A 22410-nucleotide genomic window follows, 5' to 3' on the forward strand; every position below is an offset into this window, starting at 1 on the left:
AACCACCCTGGCTGAGAACCGCGGGTGTCAGGATGTAGGGACACCCACCCCGGCTGGTCCCGCAGACCTAACGCGGCCCAGAGCAGATACCGTCTGATTTCAGAACGCTTCCTCCTACACGGCGGACCATGAACGACTCAAAGCCTCCCCTCCTAAAATCAGGACCCTTTAAGATGGCGATTAGGGCAGGAAGAAGGGAGAATGTCAGGGAAAGCTCTGACCCCCACCCCGCCCCCGCACTGAGCCAGCGGCAAGAACACTGTGACTCCAACCACAGAGGGGAGAAAGCCCCGGGTGAGGAGCCCGCGTCCCGGCCCGCAGCCCGCGCGCCCCGCCCCCGCCCCTCACCGCGCGCCCCGCCATCCCCCCACGCGCCCGCACCTTTGGACGGCCTCGGGTTGGAGGGGTTGGAGGCGTGGCAGCTCAGACAGCTGTGCAGCGGGCAGCGGAAGCCGCGGCTCTCGAACACCGTCAGCGGGTACCTGCGCACGCAGGCCTCGTGGTAGAACTTCCCACACTGCGACACCACGCAGCGCTTGACGTCCGCGTCGCCCTCCTTGCACACGAAGCAAGAGTGGATCCCTGACGGCGGGCGGGGGGAGAGGGCACGCACGAGACCTCAGCGGCAGCCCGGAGGCCGCGGGACTGAGCAGCCCCCCGCGGCCGAGCACCTGTCCAACCTCGCGACAGGGGCAGCAGCCAGGCCCCGAGCCCCAGCATCATGGGAGGACAAGCCAGGGCAGTCTGGCCGGGCAGCCCGGGCGAGGCCATCCCCACGAATGAGCGAGAAGCTCGAGGGAAGGGGCTCCTGCAAAGAAAGGCCTCTACTCTCGCCCGGGCAGTCGGCCGGCTGCGGGAAAGAACAGCAATGACGGCGGAGGACAGGCGCCCGGGGGAGGTGCTGTGTGGGGTGGCCTGGACCTGGGTGGCTCCCCGGAAGTCTCCAGGTGTCCTCTGCACCTGGGACATGTCTTCACGAGTCAGGAGACCCTTGGCCTGGCCAGCGGACAGGAGGTGGAGTGTGACCACAGCCGTGCCGTGCCACCAAGCGTCCACCTCCCCAGACCATGCTGGGGAGACTCGGAAACAACCTTGAAGCAGCGACAACTCGCCAACAAGCTGGGAGACATTCTGATTCGCGCCGGCCCAGCCGCTCCCCATCACCCCGCCCTCACCTGATCCCGAACTAGCTTCGGAGGGACGAGGGACGCTCTTTCTACCCGTGATGGGAGGCACCGAGGGGACACGTCTGGGGGCAGGGCTGCTGGCTCCCGAAGGAGGCCGGCAGGAAGGGACAGGTGGACGCAGAGCCCGGGGGGAGGATCCCACGCTGGAGGGGAAGGGCCGCGCGGACGTACCTGAAGCACACTCGGTGCAGGTGAACCTCCCCTCCGGCCTCCGGGAGAGGCCCAGGCAGGCAAGGTGGAAGGCGCCGCAGCACGGCCCTTCGCAGAGCAGGAGACTGCCAGTCTTCTCGCACAGCTGCAGGCGGAAGGGGCATGTGAGGCCCTCACAGCCCGCCACAGGGGGCCCCGCACCCCCCAGAGGGACAGAGTCTGCTCGGAGGGGCCGGCGAGGGAGCCGCAGCACAGCCGGCGTCAGGTTCAAATGGAAAGGGGCGCCCCAGGAACCGCAAAGGAAACAAACGGATCGAAACCCTGGAGGACACGCTCGGGAGGTGCGACGTCACACGTGACAAACAAGGAAGCTCACGCACACTCGCTGACCACGTATCTCAGCTCTAATGGAGGGAGGGCCGCCCCCGTCACACGTGCACACACACCGAAGCACACACACGCAAGCAAGGCACGCTGCACGTGAGCCACAAGAGACACATCCTCGCGGGTCCTGGACCCCAGAACTCTGCTGGCGGCTGGAGGGCCGGGAGGGGGTGCCCGAGGCTAGCCCGCTGCCCCTCACCTGACATACGTGCTCCTTTTTGGCGGTCACTCCTCGTTCAGACTTTTTAGACGAGACGGACACTTCAGTCTGTGTTTCGTCCGCACTTTCGTACGGGGACTCCAAGGGCTCATCTCCCGGGCCGTCCGAGACCTGAGGAAGAAGGGGGCGGACGACAGTCCACGAGTGGCAGCGAGCTGCCCCGCGGCCCCAGTCCTGCTTGGCCTCTCGGCGCCCCACCCACACCAGCTGCTTCCCGGTACACACACCTGTCCGTGAGCTGCGCAGAAACTCAGAAATGGACTTTGATTGACTTAGCTTTAGTTCCCGTGTGTGTGTGTGTGTGTGTGTGTGTGCAGAGGATGCGAGAACATCCTCTCAATAATCCTTAAGAATGAAGTGACTTATAAAAACCAGTCTGCTCAGACAAGTGACCTAAGGTGGGCTTGGAACCAAGAATCTGGACTTTTCTTACCCAGTCTGCTAGGTTCAACTATCTCAAGGCAAGGGAAACCCGCTGACACCAAGTGAGTTTTTACTAGACCCAAGCGCTGTATCAAATGCAGGCCTCCGTGCCGCAGCGGCAGGGCCTCCGCGCTCCGGGCGCAGGCTCACAGCAGGGGCCAGGCTCCGCACACCATCCCGACCCACCCACCGCGGTGACTCCGCGCCTCCCTCGGCCTGTCTCCCCACCGGGGCGGGGGCAGCGGGAGAGGCAGGGAATTGCCCACTCGTCAATCTGAGTGAGAGGCTGGGAGAAAGGCTGAATCTTGGAGCAAACAAGGTGACTCACAGCTCACGTTCGCCTCTCGCCCTGGTTCGTCGGCGGTCAGTAAGACAGCTAACCCCTCCCTTACCACTGGGTTTAGCACTTCCCCTCCCTGACCAGCAGTAATAAATCTTTAAATAGAAGTCTATAAATCTGTAATCAGAAAATTTTCTTATATATCAATTCAGACCTTTTTAAAACCCTAAAAACACATTTGTATTCATCTGCTGTCAGGCAAACAAATGTTGAAAACTGAGTTTTTAAGTAGAGCAAAAGCATGAGCTACGTTTCCTGTGCGCCCCGATAATCACAGCAACGAGGAAAGATGATACAGGCTTGTCGTTTGCCAATGAGCACAAAGCTAGAAATTGAATCGGGCCATATTTAAAACAAAAACCGACAAAACAAAACAACTCCCGCAGGCCATCCAACCCATTCCGCAGCCTTCTGAGTGAGCTTTCCCCAGATTCTGCTCGCTGAAACTACAGGAAGCAGCAGAAAGGAGAAAGCCTGGTAAACAGAGGGATTTTGCTGACTTAGACTGGTCTCAGAGCCGGCTGACTCCTTACAAGGGAGCTGTGGGCCATGCTGGTGTCTGTGGCGGGTGACAGCTGTGTGGGCCACCTTTCCGACCTCAACACTCTTAAGAGGTAGCCGTTTAGACTTGACTCCCTCACCCTCCCCAGGAAGCCGTGGGAACGGGACTGAGTTACAGGTCTGGTCCTCAGGCTCGGCAGCCTGCCCGGATAGAGACCTCTCCACCTGCTCACCTCCCGCTCCTCCACAGGGACCACCCAGAAAGAAGGTGAAGCCCCAGACCTGTGGGTCAGATACGGGGTCACAGGTGGGACTGCGTGTCTCAGCGAGTCGGTGGCCAGCGCCGGGAGAGCTGGGCATGGGGAGAGAGCGACCCCGCCAGCCCGGCCCCACTGGAAGAGGAGCCACTCGGAAGCCCAAAGAAAGAGCTTTGGAAGTGGGCTCCAGGGGAGGGAGCCCGTGCCCGACCCGCCAACCCATGATCTTCCCTCAGCATGGCTGGGACAAAGTTAAAAGCTGGAGGAAAAAAAAAAAAAGGAAAGAAAAAAATGCATGGAGAGAAAGACAGAAAACACAGACCAGTCCTGGGTCAAAGGAAGGAACAGCACCTTTTATTTAAGATTTACAGAAAAAGTTAGCACGTTTCCACTTAGAGATATTTCCTAAATTAACAAAGTCTTTTTTGAGGAAATAAACACTGAATACATATTTTGAATGAAATATAAATGTTAAGGACACACAGGAGGCTCGTTTCCTGGTTGGGGTTGGAGGTACACATACAGAATACAGGACTTAACAACAGTACAGTCCATGACACGGTGCGGGGGGCCCGACTCCCAGCCCACCGCGCCCCTCCCCGCGCCCAGCGCGCAGCCAGCACACAGGCGGGGTCCAGCGCCGCTCGCTCGGAAGCCCCCACGGCCGCCCGCCTGGGGCAGAGCGGGGCCTCGCTCCGGCTGCAGGCTCCACCTCCGCGGGCACCAGCGGCACTGACTGCGAGATGCGGCCATGAAAGCGACACGCTCACCCGCATGGTCCCAGCACCATCCCAGTCCCAGTCTGGGACATCTACGGTCTACTCCTCGTCCAGCGGGGTGCATTGGAAAGAGAAAGCGGAGCCCGAGGGGCACGGACTGTCAAGCGCTTCCCGTCGCCCCAGATCCACCAGAGCCACGCCCGTGGCCGGTGACCCCGCAGCTTAGTCCCCACTTCCAGTTTTCTCCAGTCTGAAAACACTCTCCTCTCTACTCAGTCTGGGACAGCACTGAGTCTCCTGCTTGCCTTAGAGACTCATTCCTCTACGGGCAGAGAATGCAGTCTCCGTGATATTACAGGGGTTTTTCCAGGTGACAGTAAGGAACACAGTGCAACAACTTCTAGAAGCGACTATGTGACTCCCCAGCAGGTCCTCCCTGCTGTGACCGGAAAGCAGTCTCCTACCTCAGCCGGTGTCACACAGTGGATGTCAGGCCTTTTAACAAACATCCCTTCACAAGTTGAATTCTACATCATTTGTGAAATACAATTACAGACCTTGCACAACAAATATTTCTATAAATCAACATTACTTTCATGTTTAAGTTACGCAAAGCAGAGGAGGAAACAGAGAACCAGAAGTACCTTCACACAGAACTGTGGATTGACAGGTGGTAAGAAGCCTGTGTTTAGGAGGTTTAATGAGCTTAAAATCCACAGACTAATCTCAGACAGGTCTTCCAAGTTAATATCACAGTGAAACATTAGGGTGGAATTCAAATAACTTTGAAATTAGTCATTCATCACCTGAAACACTGCATTCATAGCAACTTTTATTAAACCAGCCCTTCCAGATGACGCAAGCTGCCCCTAAATTCTAGAACACTCCCTGTCCTCAAACCCACCTCTAACCTCAGTCGCTCCTGTGTGATCCAACAGCCCTGGAAGCTGCCAGTGAGAACCAAGTGATGGCCAGTCGGGCCGTGTGGCTCTGCTGTTCCAGATTCAAGGCCAGTCCTCGTCACAGGTAAAATGAGTCTAAAATTTCCTATCAACCCAGCTGTGTCCCAGCTGTGGCCGTCTGTGGAGCACAGGCTGGGGAGGGACCCGGCTGGCGGCCGCAGGGACAGCCGTGTCTGCCCGGAGCACTCGAGGCTCAGCGACCCAGGCCCACCCACCCGCTGGGCAGGGCCACCCTCCCAAACCGCGGTCATTTCCGGAAGGTGCAACACGCCCTGAGTGGGTAGCACACGCTTCAGAACAGATGCCAAATAATTATATGCAAAAACCCAACACCTACATGCCGGCCAGAAAAGACAACCACAGAGCTGCAGAGGCACCAGACAAGAGGAGGCCTGTCCGGTTCCTGAACACCCAAGCACCACTGGGGGTCTCCCTCGGGATGCCCGCGCCGGTGGAGGTGCCCAGACCTGGTGGTACAAGCAGTGAGGGGGGTACCAGGTATGTGTTTTCTAGCTGCTAAGCACAGTCAACTTTCTGTCACTGGCATGTAAGTCAGTAGTAATTTCTAATATTCTACGTAAAACAACAAAAACAATACACAAAGGGGTGAAAATCAATTTCACTGACCAAAAATCCTAAAGTATACAGGAGTCAGCATATTTCTTTTAAATAAAAAGTCAATAAGAAGCCAGTAACAGATCTGGGAACATTCTGGGAAATCTTTTAAATAAAAAAAGTGATGTTTCGATTCTTCCAGCAAAGACCCTAGTTCAGACCCACGATCTGAGAGATAAATGGGTCCTCAGTGACGACTCCTTCTGTCTGTAGACTTTGAAGGGCCGAGGTGCTGGCTTACCTCACCACTGATGTGAAAGCACAAAGTCCACAGTTTCACACGATGTAAGGGCAGCTCTCATCCAGCCCACGTAGACGTCCACCCGACCAGAACTACCTTAAAAGTGAATTAATTTACTAAAAGTGCTAGATTTGCTTCAGAAGCGTGTTAAGTTAGAAATCAAATGGAAAAGAAGTCAAGTAAACTTGCCAAAGTGACAGTGGCAGTATTTTCTGTCATCCTTTTCAGATAGGAGCCACTCCTCGCCCACCTGTCTGCGGCCTCACCCAAGTCATCCGAGGATCACCCACCAAGTGCTGCTCTCGCTCCTGGAATGATCCTTTACGTAAAGACGACTACACTGCACCCAGAACGAGCAAACCCACAGCCCTCGCCTGCCACTCACAGCAGGCCTCAGGGCGAAACCCCTAACTTCACACCCACATGCGAGCACGTTTTTGTTTTTAGAAGTAGACGCTAACTCACAGTCTGACTCTTCTTCCTTAGAACGTTTCTAAGACTCTCAGTAGATGTGAGAGTTGCCCCATCAGGCAGGCACTGGCCCTGCTGTGGCCAGGCTCACACCTCTCTGGTCCGAAGTTGGAGAACAGGCCGGGGCCAGGAGACCGAGGGAGTGACACACCCCGCACCTCTCCATCCTTTCCTCGGGTGTACTCAGCACTGATGTCACGACTACGGGAACCTCTGGAAAGGGTCTCTCCCTGCCCCGCGCCTCTGTCCCTGAGCGCTCCATCTGGAACATTCCTGTGCCTCAGTGTGAATGTCCCACGAAAACCACGGAGTCGGGCACATCTAAAGCTGGGGAGGGGCCCTCAGAGATGCCCCCGAAGCAGTGCACCCCTCCCTGAAGGGCGGGCAGGCAGGCGGCCCCTCGCGCACTGGGAAAGCCACCTTTGCCTTATGCTTCTGAAACTTTGCTTTCTTGTAGTAAAACTTTGGGTTTCTTGTTGGTTTTTAGGAGCATCCTCTTTAATGTACTGGGGTTATTTTCAGTGGGGAGACACAGATCGAACAGATCGCACAGAGTCCTGAGATGCAACCTGACCTGAAGTCATCCGCACTGGACACTGGGGAGCGGCTCACAAGAGGACAAGGGTCTCCAGGCGGCGGGTGGCGGCAGCTCCACGGCCCGCACGTGCCCTCTCATCTGCACAACAGTTGCAAATTCGGGCGAGCTCTCACCTCTGGCCTCATGTTTGGGTCTCGAGTCCCCTCTCACAGCCGCCTCCCTGCCGGGCACAGGCATGGTGGGAAGGAGGGGTCAATCCACGTACGCTGGAAGCAAAATGTGCCTCAACCAAAGGCTGCCCAGAGGCCGCAGGATGAGAACGAGCAGCAGTGCCCAGACGCTGGACGGCGGGCATGTGCGTGGCAGGGGGGCGGGATGCAGCCCAGTGAGCTCAGGCGGACGGACGACCGAGCTCATCCAACAGGGGCCCGTGTCCACTCACCTCCTCCAGGAAGCCCCGGGGCCTCAGGAACTCTGCTCCCACACGCTGTTCCTCAGCAAGACCTCTACTGGCGCACCGGGCACGGGACAACCCGCCCCTGCTGGACACCACTGCAGGATGCCAAGACAGCTGCCCACGCCAGCTGGGAGACCCTGCACAGGCCCCTCCCTGCCGCTCCCGCACGAACCCTGCTGCTCCTCCAGCCGCGGTCTCACCCTTGGTGGAGAGGAAAGCGCCTGCTTCCTGGCTGACTTCTAGTGCATCCGCTCAAGATCCACATGCTATGACTGCAGATGCAGTCTTGTAATTCTCGTCAAAGGCCTTTCAGGCTAGAGTCTTTACTTTGGGTGCTGGTTTCCTGAACTAGGGTCAGTTTTACAAGAACTTTTTTTTTTCACATTTTAACATTTAGTGACTAGTGTCTTGAGACTCCTACTTCTCTGCCAAGCTCTTCCTGTTCCCCTGCACTGGAGCAGAGCCACCCGCCAGCCCTCAGCCACAGTCCAGAGCCCCAAAGCGTCTGCCACTAGGGTTACCTCGCCCCGCGTGCACAGTGCCACCCGGGGACCACTTCTCATGCCAGAGCACGATGTATACTCACGGATAAAGTGGAATGATGATGACTTTATTACTTTATTGTTATAACCAATATTGTCACAGTAATGAACCACTAAGTCCTTGCAAGGGGCCAGGCACCTGGCACTTCACGTGCGCCACACTGCTTTCCGGCTTAGGACACAGTGTTCATGAGAAACTCATCAAAAGTAACACACGTCTGAGGGGTCAGCTGGGAGAGCCCCCGCCCCGTGAGCAGAGGGACAGAGGCCCTTCCTGCCTGCAAGCGCCCCGGGTGGTCACCCAGGGCCGACACCTACTACAAGGGCTGGCGCTACAGACGCAGTTCGTGAAGTGGCCAGTGAACACCCTGGTCACTGTGTCCCCCAGAGACCGGCTGCTGAATCAGAGGACTGCAGTTCAGTGTTCACAATGAGACTGGAAGTGACATTTTTTCCTACAAATTTACTGCAGCTAGTGTCATAGTAAAACTGTTTAGTAAAAAAAAGAATCAAAAGTCTTCCTGCCTTTCATGTTGGAAATTCGTTTCTACCTACAGGACTGAATACGTCCCATCAGCAACGAACAGGTGAGGGGACTCCTTTCAACGTGTGCGGTTCGCTCTTTGTTTTTGAAGGTACAGATGCTGACACTGTTTCAATAAAAATCCAGTGAACTATGAACTAGAGGAGGAAAATGACTTCTGACAGGATAAACCCTTCTGTTCGGAGTCCTGATCACGGGCCCGAGATGCCCTGGTGGAAGAGCCTTCCTTCGAGGTGACATCTGCCTTGCTGACCGGAATGTGAATGTGTCTCTGCTATGAGATGAATGTGGTCGGTTCAATGGCCTTGATCAGGAGTCTTACCTTGGTCTTACAATTTGTTATCTGTTTTCTTCATTGTGTGTGTGTCAAGACCAGAAAAAACAGATCACACACATCTTCCATGAGAGAAAGTGCTAGGAATGCCACTGAGTGTGCCCACGGGCGCCGCCGGCAGCAGACATCCTGGAATATTGCACCACTTAAGTGCAGCACAGAGCAGCTGAGTTCAAGTCCAGCTTGGCTGATGTGGGCTCCCATAAAAGCTGTTACCAGTGAAGGCGAAAAAAGTAAGAATTCGCTCTACTAAGGGAATAAGAAATGAAGTTACAGAACACTTAAACCACATTAGCTCCTTCCCAGGCCTGTCATGCAGGTGTGGGGCTGTGACCTGTCCTCCTCAGCGTGACGCAGCTCCTTCTACGTAATAACTGTTTTGATGTAAGTTTTATTTATCACACACACCTTGTTTAAGGGGACTTTAGACATGACTGAAACATCTTGAAAAACCAACCCTATGAAAATTCCTTTTTTTTTTTTAAAATTCCTTAGTCAATGGTGATGAAAAGAGAAAACGTGACCCAAATGAGGGGCCAGGGTGGGCCCCCCACACATCAGCTCCACAGTCACCCCGTGCCCACCAGACAGGGCCCAAGGCGTCTAGGGCGTTTCTCCCTAACACTGCACCGCCTCTCGGCAGAAAGGAACTAGCGTGGGGGGCGCTGCGCTGTGTTAACACAGACACACTTGTCCTGCTCAGCCACGGTGCTTTCAGCGGGCAGTACAACCCTGCGTAAAGGAACCTAACGTGAGCGGCGTATGCACCGCACAGAAGTGGCCTGATGGAAAAGCCTAGTGCACACTGCGGGATCTAAGTGTCACCACCACAACGCAGAAGAGCGCGTGACTGTAATGTACTTAATAAACTATACACTGCTGAGGTTCTAAAGAATTAAACATCCATCAAGTCTAATGACTGAGGAACGCTTCACCTAAGTCTTCCCAAGCTCAGAACAAACGTCTGCGCCAGAAACACAAGACGTACCCCGCACCCTGGTTACAATCAACGTCACACCGCCAGGCACACCTGACAGAGCAGGCCGCCGCCTCCCTGCCACCCCCGCCCGGGCGCTGCTCTGTCCCAGCCTCCAGCCCAGGCAGCCAGCTGGGGACAGCAGGCCCGACCTCAGCCCTCAGCGCTTTTCTCCTCATTGTGTCTGACAACAGGACAAGTGAAGCTCTGCCGGGAAGTGGGCCAAAATAGGATGCAAGAAGAACCCATCAAAAAATCTAAACAAAAAAGTCAACTTAAGCGAAGGAACTGCAACTTTGTTTTCAGTATTCACCACCTTTCAGTTAACTTGCTAGGACACTAATCTGCACTCAGACAAGAAAAAAAAGGAAAAGGACAACTACGTTGCACAGAATTAGAACCGGCCTCTCTGTGTGTCAGTAAGCTCCCAGAAGTGTGAAGAATTATCTCTGCGTCTTCTCACGTGTGCCCACACGTGAGACACATCTGGTCGCCTGCACGCACTACAGCTCTCGGGGAGCCACAGCCCCGCACGCACCACTGCCGGGCGGCCCAGCCCCTGGAGCAGCCCCGTGCAGAGCAGCTCTCTGTGTGCGTGCCTCGTCGGCTGCCTGGGACCCTGGCCTCAGTGCTCAGACACCCCACCGCCTGGAAGCCCCCCTCCAACAGGCGGGGACACCAGAGACGGGGAGAAAGCAGAGCAGCACAGGGCCCCCCAGGGACCACGGTGGACACCATGTCAGAAGTGCCACCTTCTGACCCCACAGGGTGAGGGCTCTCCCACTCTGTCTCACTCCTAAAAAACCCAAGCTCAGCCTCTCCCACAGAAAGCTCTAAACAAGGACTCGTGTCTGCGGTGAGAAGAAGGGCCACAGCGAACAGCACAGCAAGAAACTGAAACTTGAAAGTAAGTTCCTCAGATAGTCTCTAAAGCCAGAATCCCAAACTCCCTCTGGACAAGGTGTCAGACCCACATCCCGAGGCTGCCGTTCGCTGCGTTTTTAGGAATGGCAAAGAGCACGCTGCAAGTTCAGAAAATAGGAGTCACATCACCCAGGGAGCTCTGCCTCTAAGGACCTAAGAACATGGCAGAATTTACAGGGCCAAAGCCGGGTCCCACAGCCCTGGGACGCACAGGGAAGGCCGTCCGTGCACCTGGCCCAGGAGGTCTCGAGCACGTTCACGGCGTGTGGGCCTCTCTGTCCCGCCGGGGTACAGATGGCCCACGGCAGCCCGGCTGTCGCAGAGTTGGGGGGACCGTGTGAGAAATCACAGAACCAAGGTTTTAAACACAATTTCAAGCATGATCAAATGCACCGCTACTGAAGTACAGCCACGCACGTTTGCAAAGACGCCGTGTGCATCTGTGACTGGAAAAGGCTATGGGAGTGACTCGCTCCCAGCTGGTGACGTCGCCCAGCTTGGAGCACCTCACCCTCCCTAGGCCTGTGGAGAACACCATGTGGTGCTTCACCCCGGGTAACTAAGTGGCCCTCACATGAGTGCCCTGGTCACTATTATTATTATTTTACCTCATTCTCAGTGAAGGAGGCAGAAGGAGACGAACTCTTGCTAAACGCGAGAGACACGGGTGCCGCTGGGGGGGCCCGGTTCCGCTTCTTCAGGGGCTTGCACGCGTCAGACAGATGCTTCGTGGCTGTGAAATAATTTGGTTTGTAAAGTAAAGTTTGAAATCGTGGCTCAATCTCTCTCCTGCTCTAAAAGTACCCATCTAAAAAATGAACTCCTAAAGATGAATTTTCTGGGCTGTCATGCCAAAGGGTTAACTTTTTGTTGTGGAAAAATCAAGGTGAGGAACTGGACGGTGAACTGCAGCGGCCCCCGCCTGACCCAGACCTCAAGCTGGGCCAACACCAGCTCCCCCACACCGGGCTCCACATCCCTTACCGGTTCCTCTGCAGCAAACCCCAGACACAGCATCCCACCCACGAGGGGTTTAGAACGTCTGAACTTCTAAAACGTAAGGTTTCAAATACAACCACATGCCTCTATCACCTTAAAGTAACAACACTTTGTATTGTTAAATGTCCACTCAGTGCTCAAACTCTCACAAATGTCTTTTGTTTTAATAGTCGGTTCAACTGATTTTTAAAAACCAGTATAGCACTTCATGCAAAATAAGGAAAACAGAGCCATTTCCATTCTTCACTAATTTTCTCCCCCGAATTTTATTTTCCTTTCTAATTAAGATGTGGAGATGGTAAGCTTGCTTTAATGACCAACCAGATAGATACGTCAAAAAGACCATGAATGAAAAGGCCGCCTGAGTCCCCCTTTCATTGTTTTGACAGTTCTTTTTCACAAGCACTTTAAAAAGCTAGTTCTTCACCACGTGAAGTAACAATAAACAGTCACTACTTTGACTTTTAGCTGATACACATGGAGGACTGGGTACTAAGGGGGGGGGTGGATTTACAGCAACAACTGGTACCGTCAATCAGAAACCTGGACATTTCTGGTTTAAATCACTTCTCCAATATAAACTTAAACTGAAAACAATAAAGCCGAGAAGTCCGCAGAAGGGCGGCGTCAGTGAAGCCAGCCGAGGCACGGCGCGACTTCTACGTTAGTTGTTAGTTAAAGCGGTCTGTTTCCAACCGCCAGAGCCCCTCCCGCCCCCGCCCCGGCCCCGGCCCCGCCCCCGCCCGAGGGCGTCTCCCCAGCGCAGGGCCCGGGCAGGAGTGCTGTCCACATTACCTGCCTGGCTCTTCAGAGAGGAGGCGGCCTCCGTGGCCTTGCAAGAGCTTGCTCGGGCGGTCTTGTCAGCGACAGTCTCTCTCTGTTATTAAAAAAGGGATGGAGAGGAGGGAGGAACAGAGAAAAAGAGAAAGGGAGGAAAGGGAAAGAAATCTCCGAACGTGAACTGACACAGGCGACTGAAGAGCGTGTGTTCTGCACGCGAGCCATCAGCGCCGCCGGCGCGGACTCTCTGCCTGAGCGGAGCTGACCCCGCTTCCCGCGGACGTCTCTGCCTGAGCGGAGCTGACCCCGCTTCCCGCGGACGTCGGCGGGGGGCAGGCGCGGCCACGCAGATGCTGAGCACGCGTGGACATGGGCCAGAGGCAGCCCCCTTCTCCCCTGGGTGCCCAGTCAACTACACGGGGAGCCACCACAGACAATTCCCAATTCTGAGACAAGCTCCAGGTAAACCTCACAAAGTCATCAAAAAGCACATTTCAAAAGAGAAAAATAGCAGGAAAAAAAAAAGAGGGATCATGAGCATTTATCTAGTGCTCAGAAGGCGAGTAATGTGGTTGAAATAAACCTCCCGGGGGCAGCACTGCCACCTCGGTCAACCTGCAGCCCGGAGGCCGAGTTCCTATGTCTGCACCCCACCCTGACCTGCCGGACCCCAGTGGGGTGGGCACCGCACTTGGGATGCTCCCGGCCCAGCCATGTACTCAGCGCAGGTGGGGAACTGCACGCGACAGGGCTCACCCAGCTTTGTACGAAGCAACAAGACACCTTGATTCTTTTTAAAATCACGTGCTATTTCCTGAGCTGTTTATAAAGTATTTCTATTTAGCTACTTCGTGTGAATTCTGGTGTTTCAAAACTACGCTTTTTTGGTAAACCCTCTACATAGAGACTCCAAAGCGACCAGCCAGTGTGACCGTCGATGAGGCCAGTCCAACAGCAGGCGCCAGAGGAGCAAGCGAGCATGTGTTTCCAGGGAATGAGCATGTGAGTAACTCAAGGTGAACCTCAGCTAACAGGCTGCTGTCTGACACCTGGTCACTGACAGCCCCACCTGCAGGTCCTCAGGGAAAGGGGGCGGCCTGCCTGCTCTCCTGAACTGCAGGCATGGCTTCAAAGAAATCAGACCAACCATGTGGTGGCCAGGTCTTGAGCAATACGTGAGATTTATTTTCCATCCTTCAAAATCAAACAATGAAAGAACTTCTTAATTTAGATCAGTAAAAGACAGATGGAGGTTGTACTCAAAACCATAAATCAGAGTACAACTCCTTTGTCAGAACTATTATCAAATAAACATAAACTCAAAGGCTGGGTACAGAGTCAGTTCAGACGGAGTTATTTAGGTGGGTGTCTGAGAAGGTTTAAACAGACGGAGCCGCGTCACACAGGCACAGGGCAGGCCCCGCGCCCTCCACGGGCACCAGCCCCACACCAGCTCCTCCAACGTGGGAACCTCGGTCAGTCTCTCTCTCCTCCAGGTACCGGGCAGCCTCTGACCCTTGACCCCGCGGGCACTGCCAGAACTGCAGGGCCCTGGGCTGCCTTTATAGAGAACTGGGCCTTTACACCTACGCTTTGTTCAACGCACCAAACAGGCCTACACAGCTTGATCAGCGTTCCCGGAAGTGAACAGTAACGTGAATTACTAATAAACCGAGTGAGTTCATAAAATCTGTGCTCAATGCCTTTAGTGGCTTTTCCTCAGCTTCTTACTGAAAAGTCAGCTACTCAATGGGTTCTGGTCTGCTCCTGTCAGCTCGTCATTTGCACCCTGAATGGCACGCCCCCAGGCGGGACTCACTTCACGTGCACCGTTGTTGAATCTAAACTTCAAGCATTATTCAGGGTGTCTGGAGGCACTAAGGCCCCCGCAGAGGAGAACGTGCTCTCCCCCGCGGCCTTCTCCAAGGGTCCCTGAGGGAGGCTGACCAGTGCCGGCTGAGCACCCCTGGGAGGGACCCGGGGCCTCCAGCCATGCCAGTCTGGGACGTGATTACCTTCCGAAGACTGTGCCTGTCAGTCCTGAGTCTTTTCCTGGGTGCGTCCTCCACTTCGACGTTTTCTGTAGGGTCCTGTCTCCTCTTTGTGTGGTTTCTTTTTTTCCCATTTAAGTGACCTTGAAATGGGACGGGGGAAACTGATGTGAGAAACACCCCACAAGCCGCCCCGCAAAGCACGGGCACGACCCTGGGCGGCCAGCGCAGGCCTGGCCCTGCCAGGCCTCCTGAAGCACCTGCCGCTCCAGGGCCTAAGTGTCACCGATCGAATGTCTCCACGTCTTCCCAGTTGCAGGGGCTGCTTCCTGCGACATCGAACAGTAGGAAATCTTTATCTGATCTAGAGATTATCATACTGGTATCTGTTACATTTAATGTCCAATAAATTAGCATTAAATTTAAATATAACCCAGTATTCCTGACAAAATCCTTTACTTAGTAATGTAAGTGGAATTTAATATACAAAAATAGATGTTTAAAAATAAGTTTCTTCTGTAGAGCACAGGGAACTATATTCAATATCTTGTAATAACCTTTCATGAAAAAGAATACGAAAACAAGTATGTGTGCGTACGAGCATGACTGGGACACTGGGCTGCGCACCAGAGACTGACACACTGTAACTGACTGCACTTCAATTTTAAAAAAAAAGGAAAGGAGCAAAGGCTAGTGGAATTTATGTTCAACTTCAAAAATTTAAACAACTTGCTACTTTTTTTGCATTTCCTTAAAGAAGCATCTGAAGGAGTAACACCCCATTTACATCTGCAAACTAAGGGCTTTCCACATGTTTGATTAACTGTGCCATGCACCAGGAATATCACTTAATCCCAACAGTACTACCCTCGAACAGCAAGACCTAAGGTAAGACTGCAGATTCCAGAGATACGGTGAATCTGCACACACCGATGTTAATCTAACACCAATCCAGGACCCCCCCGGCAAGACTGCTTTGCAGAGACTCCTGGCTCCCTCCTGGATGCTCACCACACCCCTTGCGGGAGGGCACCACAGGCTGGGGCGCAGCACACCAGCCAGGGCCACTGAGCTCCTTGGCATCCAGCAGCCCAAGGCAGAGGCAAGCACAGGCCCCGTCTCAGGTCCAGGCCTGGTGTCTTGGAGAAGAGTCATAGCTGGGGTGCCGGCCTCACCAGCTACCAGTCCCAGTCTGGCATAAGCAGCCCAAGGGCAGCCCTCAACAAGCTCTGCCCCTGGCCACTGCGCCAGGCTGGCCTCGAGGGAGCACCAGGAAGAGGCCTGCAGAGCGGCGGCCAGTGGGACCTGGTGAGCCTGCCCCACAGCACACGTGCACGACAGACAGACACCCCCCAGCGGAGGCGAAGTTGTGGTCCTTATGTAAGGACCTCCTCCTGCACCAGGATAAGGCAGTGCTTGCTTCTCACAGGAAGCAAGATGGGCATCTGTCTGAATCCCCAACACGGGGCCAGCCTGCCGTCCCGTCCTAAGCACCATGCTCCCACGACCGGCACACACCTGACACACACAGGGCAGGGACCACTGTGCCCAGTCTACTGAGCACTCAGGACGGCCCAGAGGACACAACGGGACACGGTCAAGTCATAGTGACTCTTCAGGGGCAAACTGAATCTGGCTTCAAGAAAACCTGACTACTCTGAAGTCAACAGTCACTGACAAGGGACACTTGGCACACTGATGAAGAGTCTGGTGAACTTCCGCCTTTTAAAGAAATCACAAACCCTAGATGCACCCCCATTCTGAATTGTAGTATTTGAAACAAATACTGAACCAGTTAGATGAAACTCTATGTTAATATAATTAGACAGTCAATGTGGAAATCTAGAAAGCCCTGAAGTCAAAATGGAAACATCCGTGAACACGACTGGCAGGCTCTTGGGTGCGCGGCCACAAGAGCCAGGACACACGGCGCTGATTCAGAAGCACGGCCTCATGCACACAAAGCAAACGCAGTTACTTCCGGGCCTCGGCCTCCTGTTAGGTGAGTCTGGAAACACTTTACTTTTGGCCTCTCCAGAACTCTTCAACCTTGAGAGACGCAGAATTTTTCTGTATTTTAAGCTGATACCCAAATATGTCACACTTGTTTTTACATGAAGGGTCCATTTTCCGGAGCACAGTGTCCGAGCATGCACAGATGACGCCCTGACTGTGGGGACGTGTCTCCCTGAAGCTCACAGTGTGGAGCCCCTCCTCTGGCCATGGCCCAAAGCAAAGGAGCAGCAGAGGACAGCCACACTGAAGGTCAGCCCACGGTGCCCTCCTCCGTGCGAGCTCTTGAGCCTACAGGACAGCCCCGGATTCAAGGCCGCTGCCCACGGGGGCGAGGCCCCCGTGAGTGAGGGCAGCCTGGCCACGAGACACTGGCCTGGTCTGGCCCTGGCCCAGCATGTGAGCCCGCAGCCCCGGAGGCCCCCTGGGGTCCCACCTTCCTCCTGCTCCCTCACACCCCCACTGGCTGCAGAGGCTGGAGTGCCCGCCCAGTAGGCACAAGCGAGGGTCCACAGGACACGGGAGGATCGCCCGGAATGGCTCTGGGGAACCACGAATAAGGAAAGGCCGGCAGAAGGGCTTTCCTGTGACCCCCAACTCTGGCGGCTGGTCGGGGCTAGGAAGGGCGGGGCACCAAGCAGCCACCGCCCACGCCACACCCAGGCAGGGACACGGTGCAGCGCTGCGCTTACCAGACTCTTCTTCCGCCTGGGAAGGGGCCGGCAGGGCGAACTTGGTGTGGTAGCGCGCCTTCTGCTTCTCGGTGAGCAGGTCCCACTGGGACCCCAGCAGCTCCTCGATCTCCTCGGCGGGTGCGTCCGGGTGCTCGGCCACAACCTGCGGGAAGACACAGGAGGGCCTCTAGGGGATGAACACCTCAACTCACAGGACCCAGTGCCCAGCCCTGAGAACTCAGCCCGTGGCATTTTCTCTCCTACCTGTCAAACTATGCCCCATAAAAGCTTCAAAGAAAATAGTGTAAACTGATGTGAAAACTCCTTGAAAACTCACGGTTGGAAGCAGTGCTGGTGAAAACAATCCAACTGCACTTGTGTAAATGCAGGAAACGACAAGTGTAAGAGGAAACACACTTCCCGCCCGACCACTAAGTCCCTTCACTGACACCTCCTAGGCGCCCTGAGAGACCCGCGCGGGGCCGGGCCCTGAGAGCGCCACCTCTAGACCCAGAGGCGAAGCCTCGGCTGGCCTCCTTGTCGGCCTCGCAACAACCCCACCTTCAGGCACTTGCTCCAGAAAGACAGCAAGGCGCTGTGCCAGCGAGCACGCCCTGACTGCTGGCCCGGCCCGGCCCGGAGACAGCCGCCCTGCGCGGCCGCGACACAGGGAGCCCTGGCCCTGCAGCACAGCAGGGCTGCCAGCACCAGGCCCGGAGCGCTAGAAACGCAGCACGCCGCTCCCCCGAGGAGCCCGCCGACAACCAGGAGCCACGCCCTCACAAGGGCCCCAAGGGACGTGCGTGTGCGCAGGGCTGAGGGCTGGGCCTCCACTGCCCACCGCAGTGACCTGGGGTCGCGACCACTCCAGCCCGGCGGGCCCGGCAGCACTGCTCTGAAGGCTCCCCAGGGGCTTCCAATGCGCCCCACGATTGAGAACCACCGGTAGCGGGGCTGTGGGTCAACAAGGCACGGCAGCAAAACAGACCTGACCCGCCTCCCGCATTCGCACAACCCGATGAACTAAAAACTGATCTCCTGTTTTTAAATGTTGAAAAAATCAGAGGAAAACTATTTCACAGCCCATAAAAATCAAAGGGAATTCCAGCACTGGTGTCCACAGTAGAGGTCTCTTGGAACTCGGCCACAGGCGTTCACTCACGCTGCCACAGCAGGGGCCCCAGTGCCCCAGGCCCTTGCAGAAGAGGCCTGCCCACCGGGCAGCGCGCTGGCTGCCGGCATGGGGGCCAGACCCAGGTTTGAATGTGGCTCGTCCACCTGGCAGCTTTGAGAACTCGGGGCAGTGGGGGGGCGTCCACTCGCTCTGTGATGGCGACAGTCAACACTTGCCTGGCGGTGGGAAGGAGTCAGTGGTCACCACGACCACCGAGACCTGCCTCCTGCCTGTGACACAGGTAGCCTCTGCCTCAGCTCACATCTCAGTCACCTGGACAGCTTCGTGCAGCCTCCGGTGCCCCACCTCCACCACGTCCTCCTTGGCCCTGCTGGACGCCAGCATCCCACCAACTCTGCAGTGCGCGGTCCGGCTCCACATCCGACCCTCCACGGGGCATCCTCACCCATGTCCCTTGAGAGTTGCCACGTGAAAACGTGCTCTTTCCCACCCGTGCCCGCCTGGGTGTTTCCAGCCCTGCGCACACCTGCTTTCTCCCCTCAACCCAGGGCTCCCTCCACGCTCAGCCCCGCAGGCTATCCTGCCGCCCTGCCCTGGCCCCTACACTTCCAGCATGGAGGGTCTGAAACCCTGGCAGCAAAGGCTTCTGTGCAAAGCTTCAGACACACAGAGCACGTGCCTCCCGGAACTCCCACCGGAGGCCCCCAAGCACAGCACGTTTGTGGGCCTGCTGCCCTCAGGCAGCCAGCCTGCACGATGACGTTGTGGATCAGAACAAAGTGTAACCATGTCCATGGCTGCTTCCTCGAGCAGGACTGCCAAACGCCCCTGGAGGCACCCTTCCCCTTGCATCTGCTCATCTGTGCTCACCCACTCCCCCGGCTCTCCAGTCTGTCCACCTGCTGACGTTCCCACACCAAAAGGTCTCGCTCGTGTGACCAGGGAACCACGGCCCATCCCCGCCTGGGCTGAGACCCCCCGCTGCTCCTCTTTAGCCGGCACAGACTCTCTCCCCACTCGCGTCACCCTGGGCACCTCTGCACTCGAGCCACACACCGGACAGTTCCCCGCAGGCTGCAGACACGGCGGGCTCCACCTCCCGACACCTGCACAGGCCGCACGCTCCCTGAGACACTCTCCTCCGCCAGGCTGACTTCCGGGCACCTGTTAGGTTCCAGCTACAACGCTGCTTGCGTGCCCTTGTTCAAGGAGGGCTCTGCCGTGGGACAGGAGATAGATCTGTAACAGCAGCTGATTCCGCCCCTCACCCACACCGTGCCCCCCACGTGGGGCAGAGGAAGTGGCTTCATCACCATCCCAGGTTAATAAAGCAACGACCATTCGCTCAAGTCTGCAGGTCTCATAACGCCGCCACGCAGCGTGAGGGCGCCGGCCAAGGGGCAGGGCCCAGCACTACCTCCTGCCTGTGCCGCCTCTGTGGCTGTCAGCCTCAAGCTCGGTGCAGCCAGCTGGGAGACAGGGATACGCCAGCCTTAAAAGGCTACTGTGAGAACTGAACGCGATTTTCCACGATAACATACTGGCAACGTCTCTCACGTGTGGTAAGCACTCAACAGTGGCTACCTCTCTATTTTCATCAACCACTTCAGACAAAAATATGGAGAATCAAATACCCACAAGCCCACACAGCTGGCTAAAACGTCACCAGCACAATCTAAGACTCCGTGTGCTCCTCAGAGATCGCTTGGCACCCCCCACAGCGAGCTTTCGGGAAGAGCGCCCTCAGGCGGCCTCCACGGAGCCCGGCCGCCTGGTCCTCGCGCCTCCCTCCTGAACAGCGCTGGCTGGTGCAGCCTCTGGACAGTCCAGGTCTTCCAAGTCGAGGGTGTAAAAGGCCTCGCCCTGCCCTCTCGCAGACCACTTGCTTCGGGGGACGCGGGCCTCCATGCCGTGAGGACGGCCGGGCAGCCCGTGGAGAGGCCCCCTGGAGGAAGACCCTCCAGTCAAGCTTCAGACGTTGCAGCCCCAGGGGACACCTTAACTGCGACCTCGTGAGGCCCTGAGGCAGAACCACCCAATGAAGCTGCTCCAGCGTTCCTGACCCACAGGCACTGAGGCGGTCAATGCAGCTGTTGCTTTAAGCCACTAAGCTGTGCAGTGACTTGTCAGGCAACAGCAGACACCTAGTGCAAACGCGAGTCGTGAAACACTGGTTCAACTCTCATGGAGCCACAAACGTCAGGATCACAGAAGGTGGGAAAGATTCTTTAAAATTTGGAAACTGAAGCGAAAAACATCCAATAAAACTGCTACGAACACTGGTGCTTTCAGTAAACTCTCCGAGTGGACCACCCCCAGCTGCTCTCACTTCCTCGCACACAAACCAGGACTGCCACCATCCCCACCCCCGGCAGACTCTGGCTCCCAGTGTGCCCCCCACCCCTCTCGTGGTTTTCCAGGAGCATCACAAAATACAGCTGTGAGCTGCCTGTCTAAGGTAAGTCTGCTGGACAAAGACCAACAAGCAAAGAACATTAGTGAAGAACTCAACCATTTCACGAAGCACAATACTCTTCTTCACTTGCAAGACAAAAGCTGGAAACTGACCTCAAAAAAAAGTCAGCAAGTGGAAACCAAATGCCCTTGAGAGTCCCGGTCTTCTATCCATGGAGTGTCCCCAGAAAAGGAGGCTCCGTCCACTCCGTCCCTCAAGGGCTAGCCACTGATTCACCAGTTAACACCCAAACAAAAACCATTCCTGCGTGCACCAGCCCAAAAGGAAACCATCTAGAAAGACCGAGCTCATCCTTCAGGGAGGAACTGGGAGCAGGAGCCCACTGGCCGTGACGGTCAGAAGGCGTCCTGGTGCCAACACTCTCGGACAACACATAACTACCAAACGCAACCAGCACCAAACCAGATGAGAGCGAGGGGCTCGAGGGCCTCACCCAACAGAGACTGGGGCGGGCAGGGGCGCTGGTCTCTAACGTGGAACTGGGCTCATCGTGGCCTTCCAGCCAGTTTGCATGCAGCCTAACGCCCACAGCAGAACTGTGCAGGACGGGATCTGGCAGGGACTCGGAGCCAGAGAGAGGCCATGCTGCGAGCCGGGGGCTCTGGGTGCACGGCCCCCACCAGGGCGCCCTTGGCCCACAGTGTTGGCGACCTTGGGGGCGATACGCTTCTGTCTGCTCTGGGCACATTTCTTAGTGCTAGAAGGACTGATGGGGAGCAATTTGGGTCCCCAAAAGCAAAAAGGGTGGCCCTGGAAAAAGGTGTGACTTCTCAGGTACCCACTCTCCTTCATAGTTTCAAACAAGTGGAAGGCCACGGAGACAGACGAGGATGAGGCTGAGTGCGGCTGGCTGTGGTTCTCTGCTGTCACAGCCTTGCCCCACTTCCGAAGTCTGAGCGCAGGTGCTCCTCCCCACACGTGACCGCCGTCCTGCTCAGACACACGTAGTGCACGCGCCGAGCTGACCCCTCGTGCCCTTGTGCACAGCAGGCCCAACAGGGTGGCCGCGCCCTGCTCGGTACCCCGGACAGTTCAGTTCCTGGGCGGAGGTACATACCTGGAGCTACACAGGGACCCTTTCTGGATGGACAGGTAGACAGGTAGGTAAAGCCAATAGTAGGTATGTTGCACTTTTCAAACTTTAAGCAATAGGACCTGCACGTCCTTCAGCAACTTGCTCGCCTCCTGAACATGCAGTGAGTCCACCCTGACTGCCGTCTAGTCACTCCGTGGGAACATACAAGCCTGTCACTCCTCTAACTTCTTGGTGTTGAACACTGTGTTGTCTTTTTGGGTGCAGGGCTGAAATTTCTCTAGGGTGAACACCTAGGAGTGAAGTTATAACAACGTGCGCCTTCAGTCTCATTGGATATTGCATTTTTCTCTTGAAGCAAAGTGTACGGGATGACCCCCCGCCTGCCCAGGCAGGACGCCCACTGTCGCTCACCCCCGACCCCAAAGGCACTGGGGCTGGCTGCTCGCCTCGCCAGGACGGCGACTCCTGGGCTCTCCTGGGCTGGCTCAGCAGCCTCTCTCTGTGGACTCACTGGCCACCAG

At 56.0% G+C, this 22410-nt stretch overlaps 1 protein-coding gene across 5 annotated transcripts in view; it reads right to left on the reverse strand.

Annotated features, from left to right (window-relative positions):
* NSD2 (nuclear receptor binding SET domain protein 2) overlaps positions 1-22410 on the reverse strand; it is a 70578-nt gene that overhangs the window by 14961 nt on the left and 33207 nt on the right. For 4 of the 5 annotated variants that reach the window (XM_074351891.1, XM_074351877.1, XM_074351886.1 and 1 more), the window contains 7 exons: positions 17261-17405; positions 14580-14698; positions 12580-12661; positions 11394-11518; positions 1921-2052; positions 1359-1482; positions 382-582 (listed from right to left, as the gene is read on the reverse strand). In XM_074351891.1, coding sequence (XP_074207992.1) covers positions 382-582; positions 1359-1482; positions 1921-2052; positions 11394-11518; positions 12580-12661; positions 14580-14698; positions 17261-17405 — 928 coding nt within the window. Of the gene's footprint in view, positions 1-381; positions 583-1358; positions 1483-1920; positions 2053-3794; positions 9095-11393; positions 11519-12579; positions 12662-14579; positions 14699-17260; positions 17406-22410 lie in introns of those variants that run through there. The other variant, XM_074351905.1, reaches the window with a different exon arrangement.

This window comes from Camelus bactrianus, chromosome 2, assembly GCF_048773025.1.
Source record: "Camelus bactrianus isolate YW-2024 breed Bactrian camel chromosome 2, ASM4877302v1, whole genome shotgun sequence".
In the NCBI taxonomy this organism is placed as follows: Eukaryota; Metazoa; Chordata; class Mammalia; order Artiodactyla; family Camelidae; genus Camelus; species Camelus bactrianus.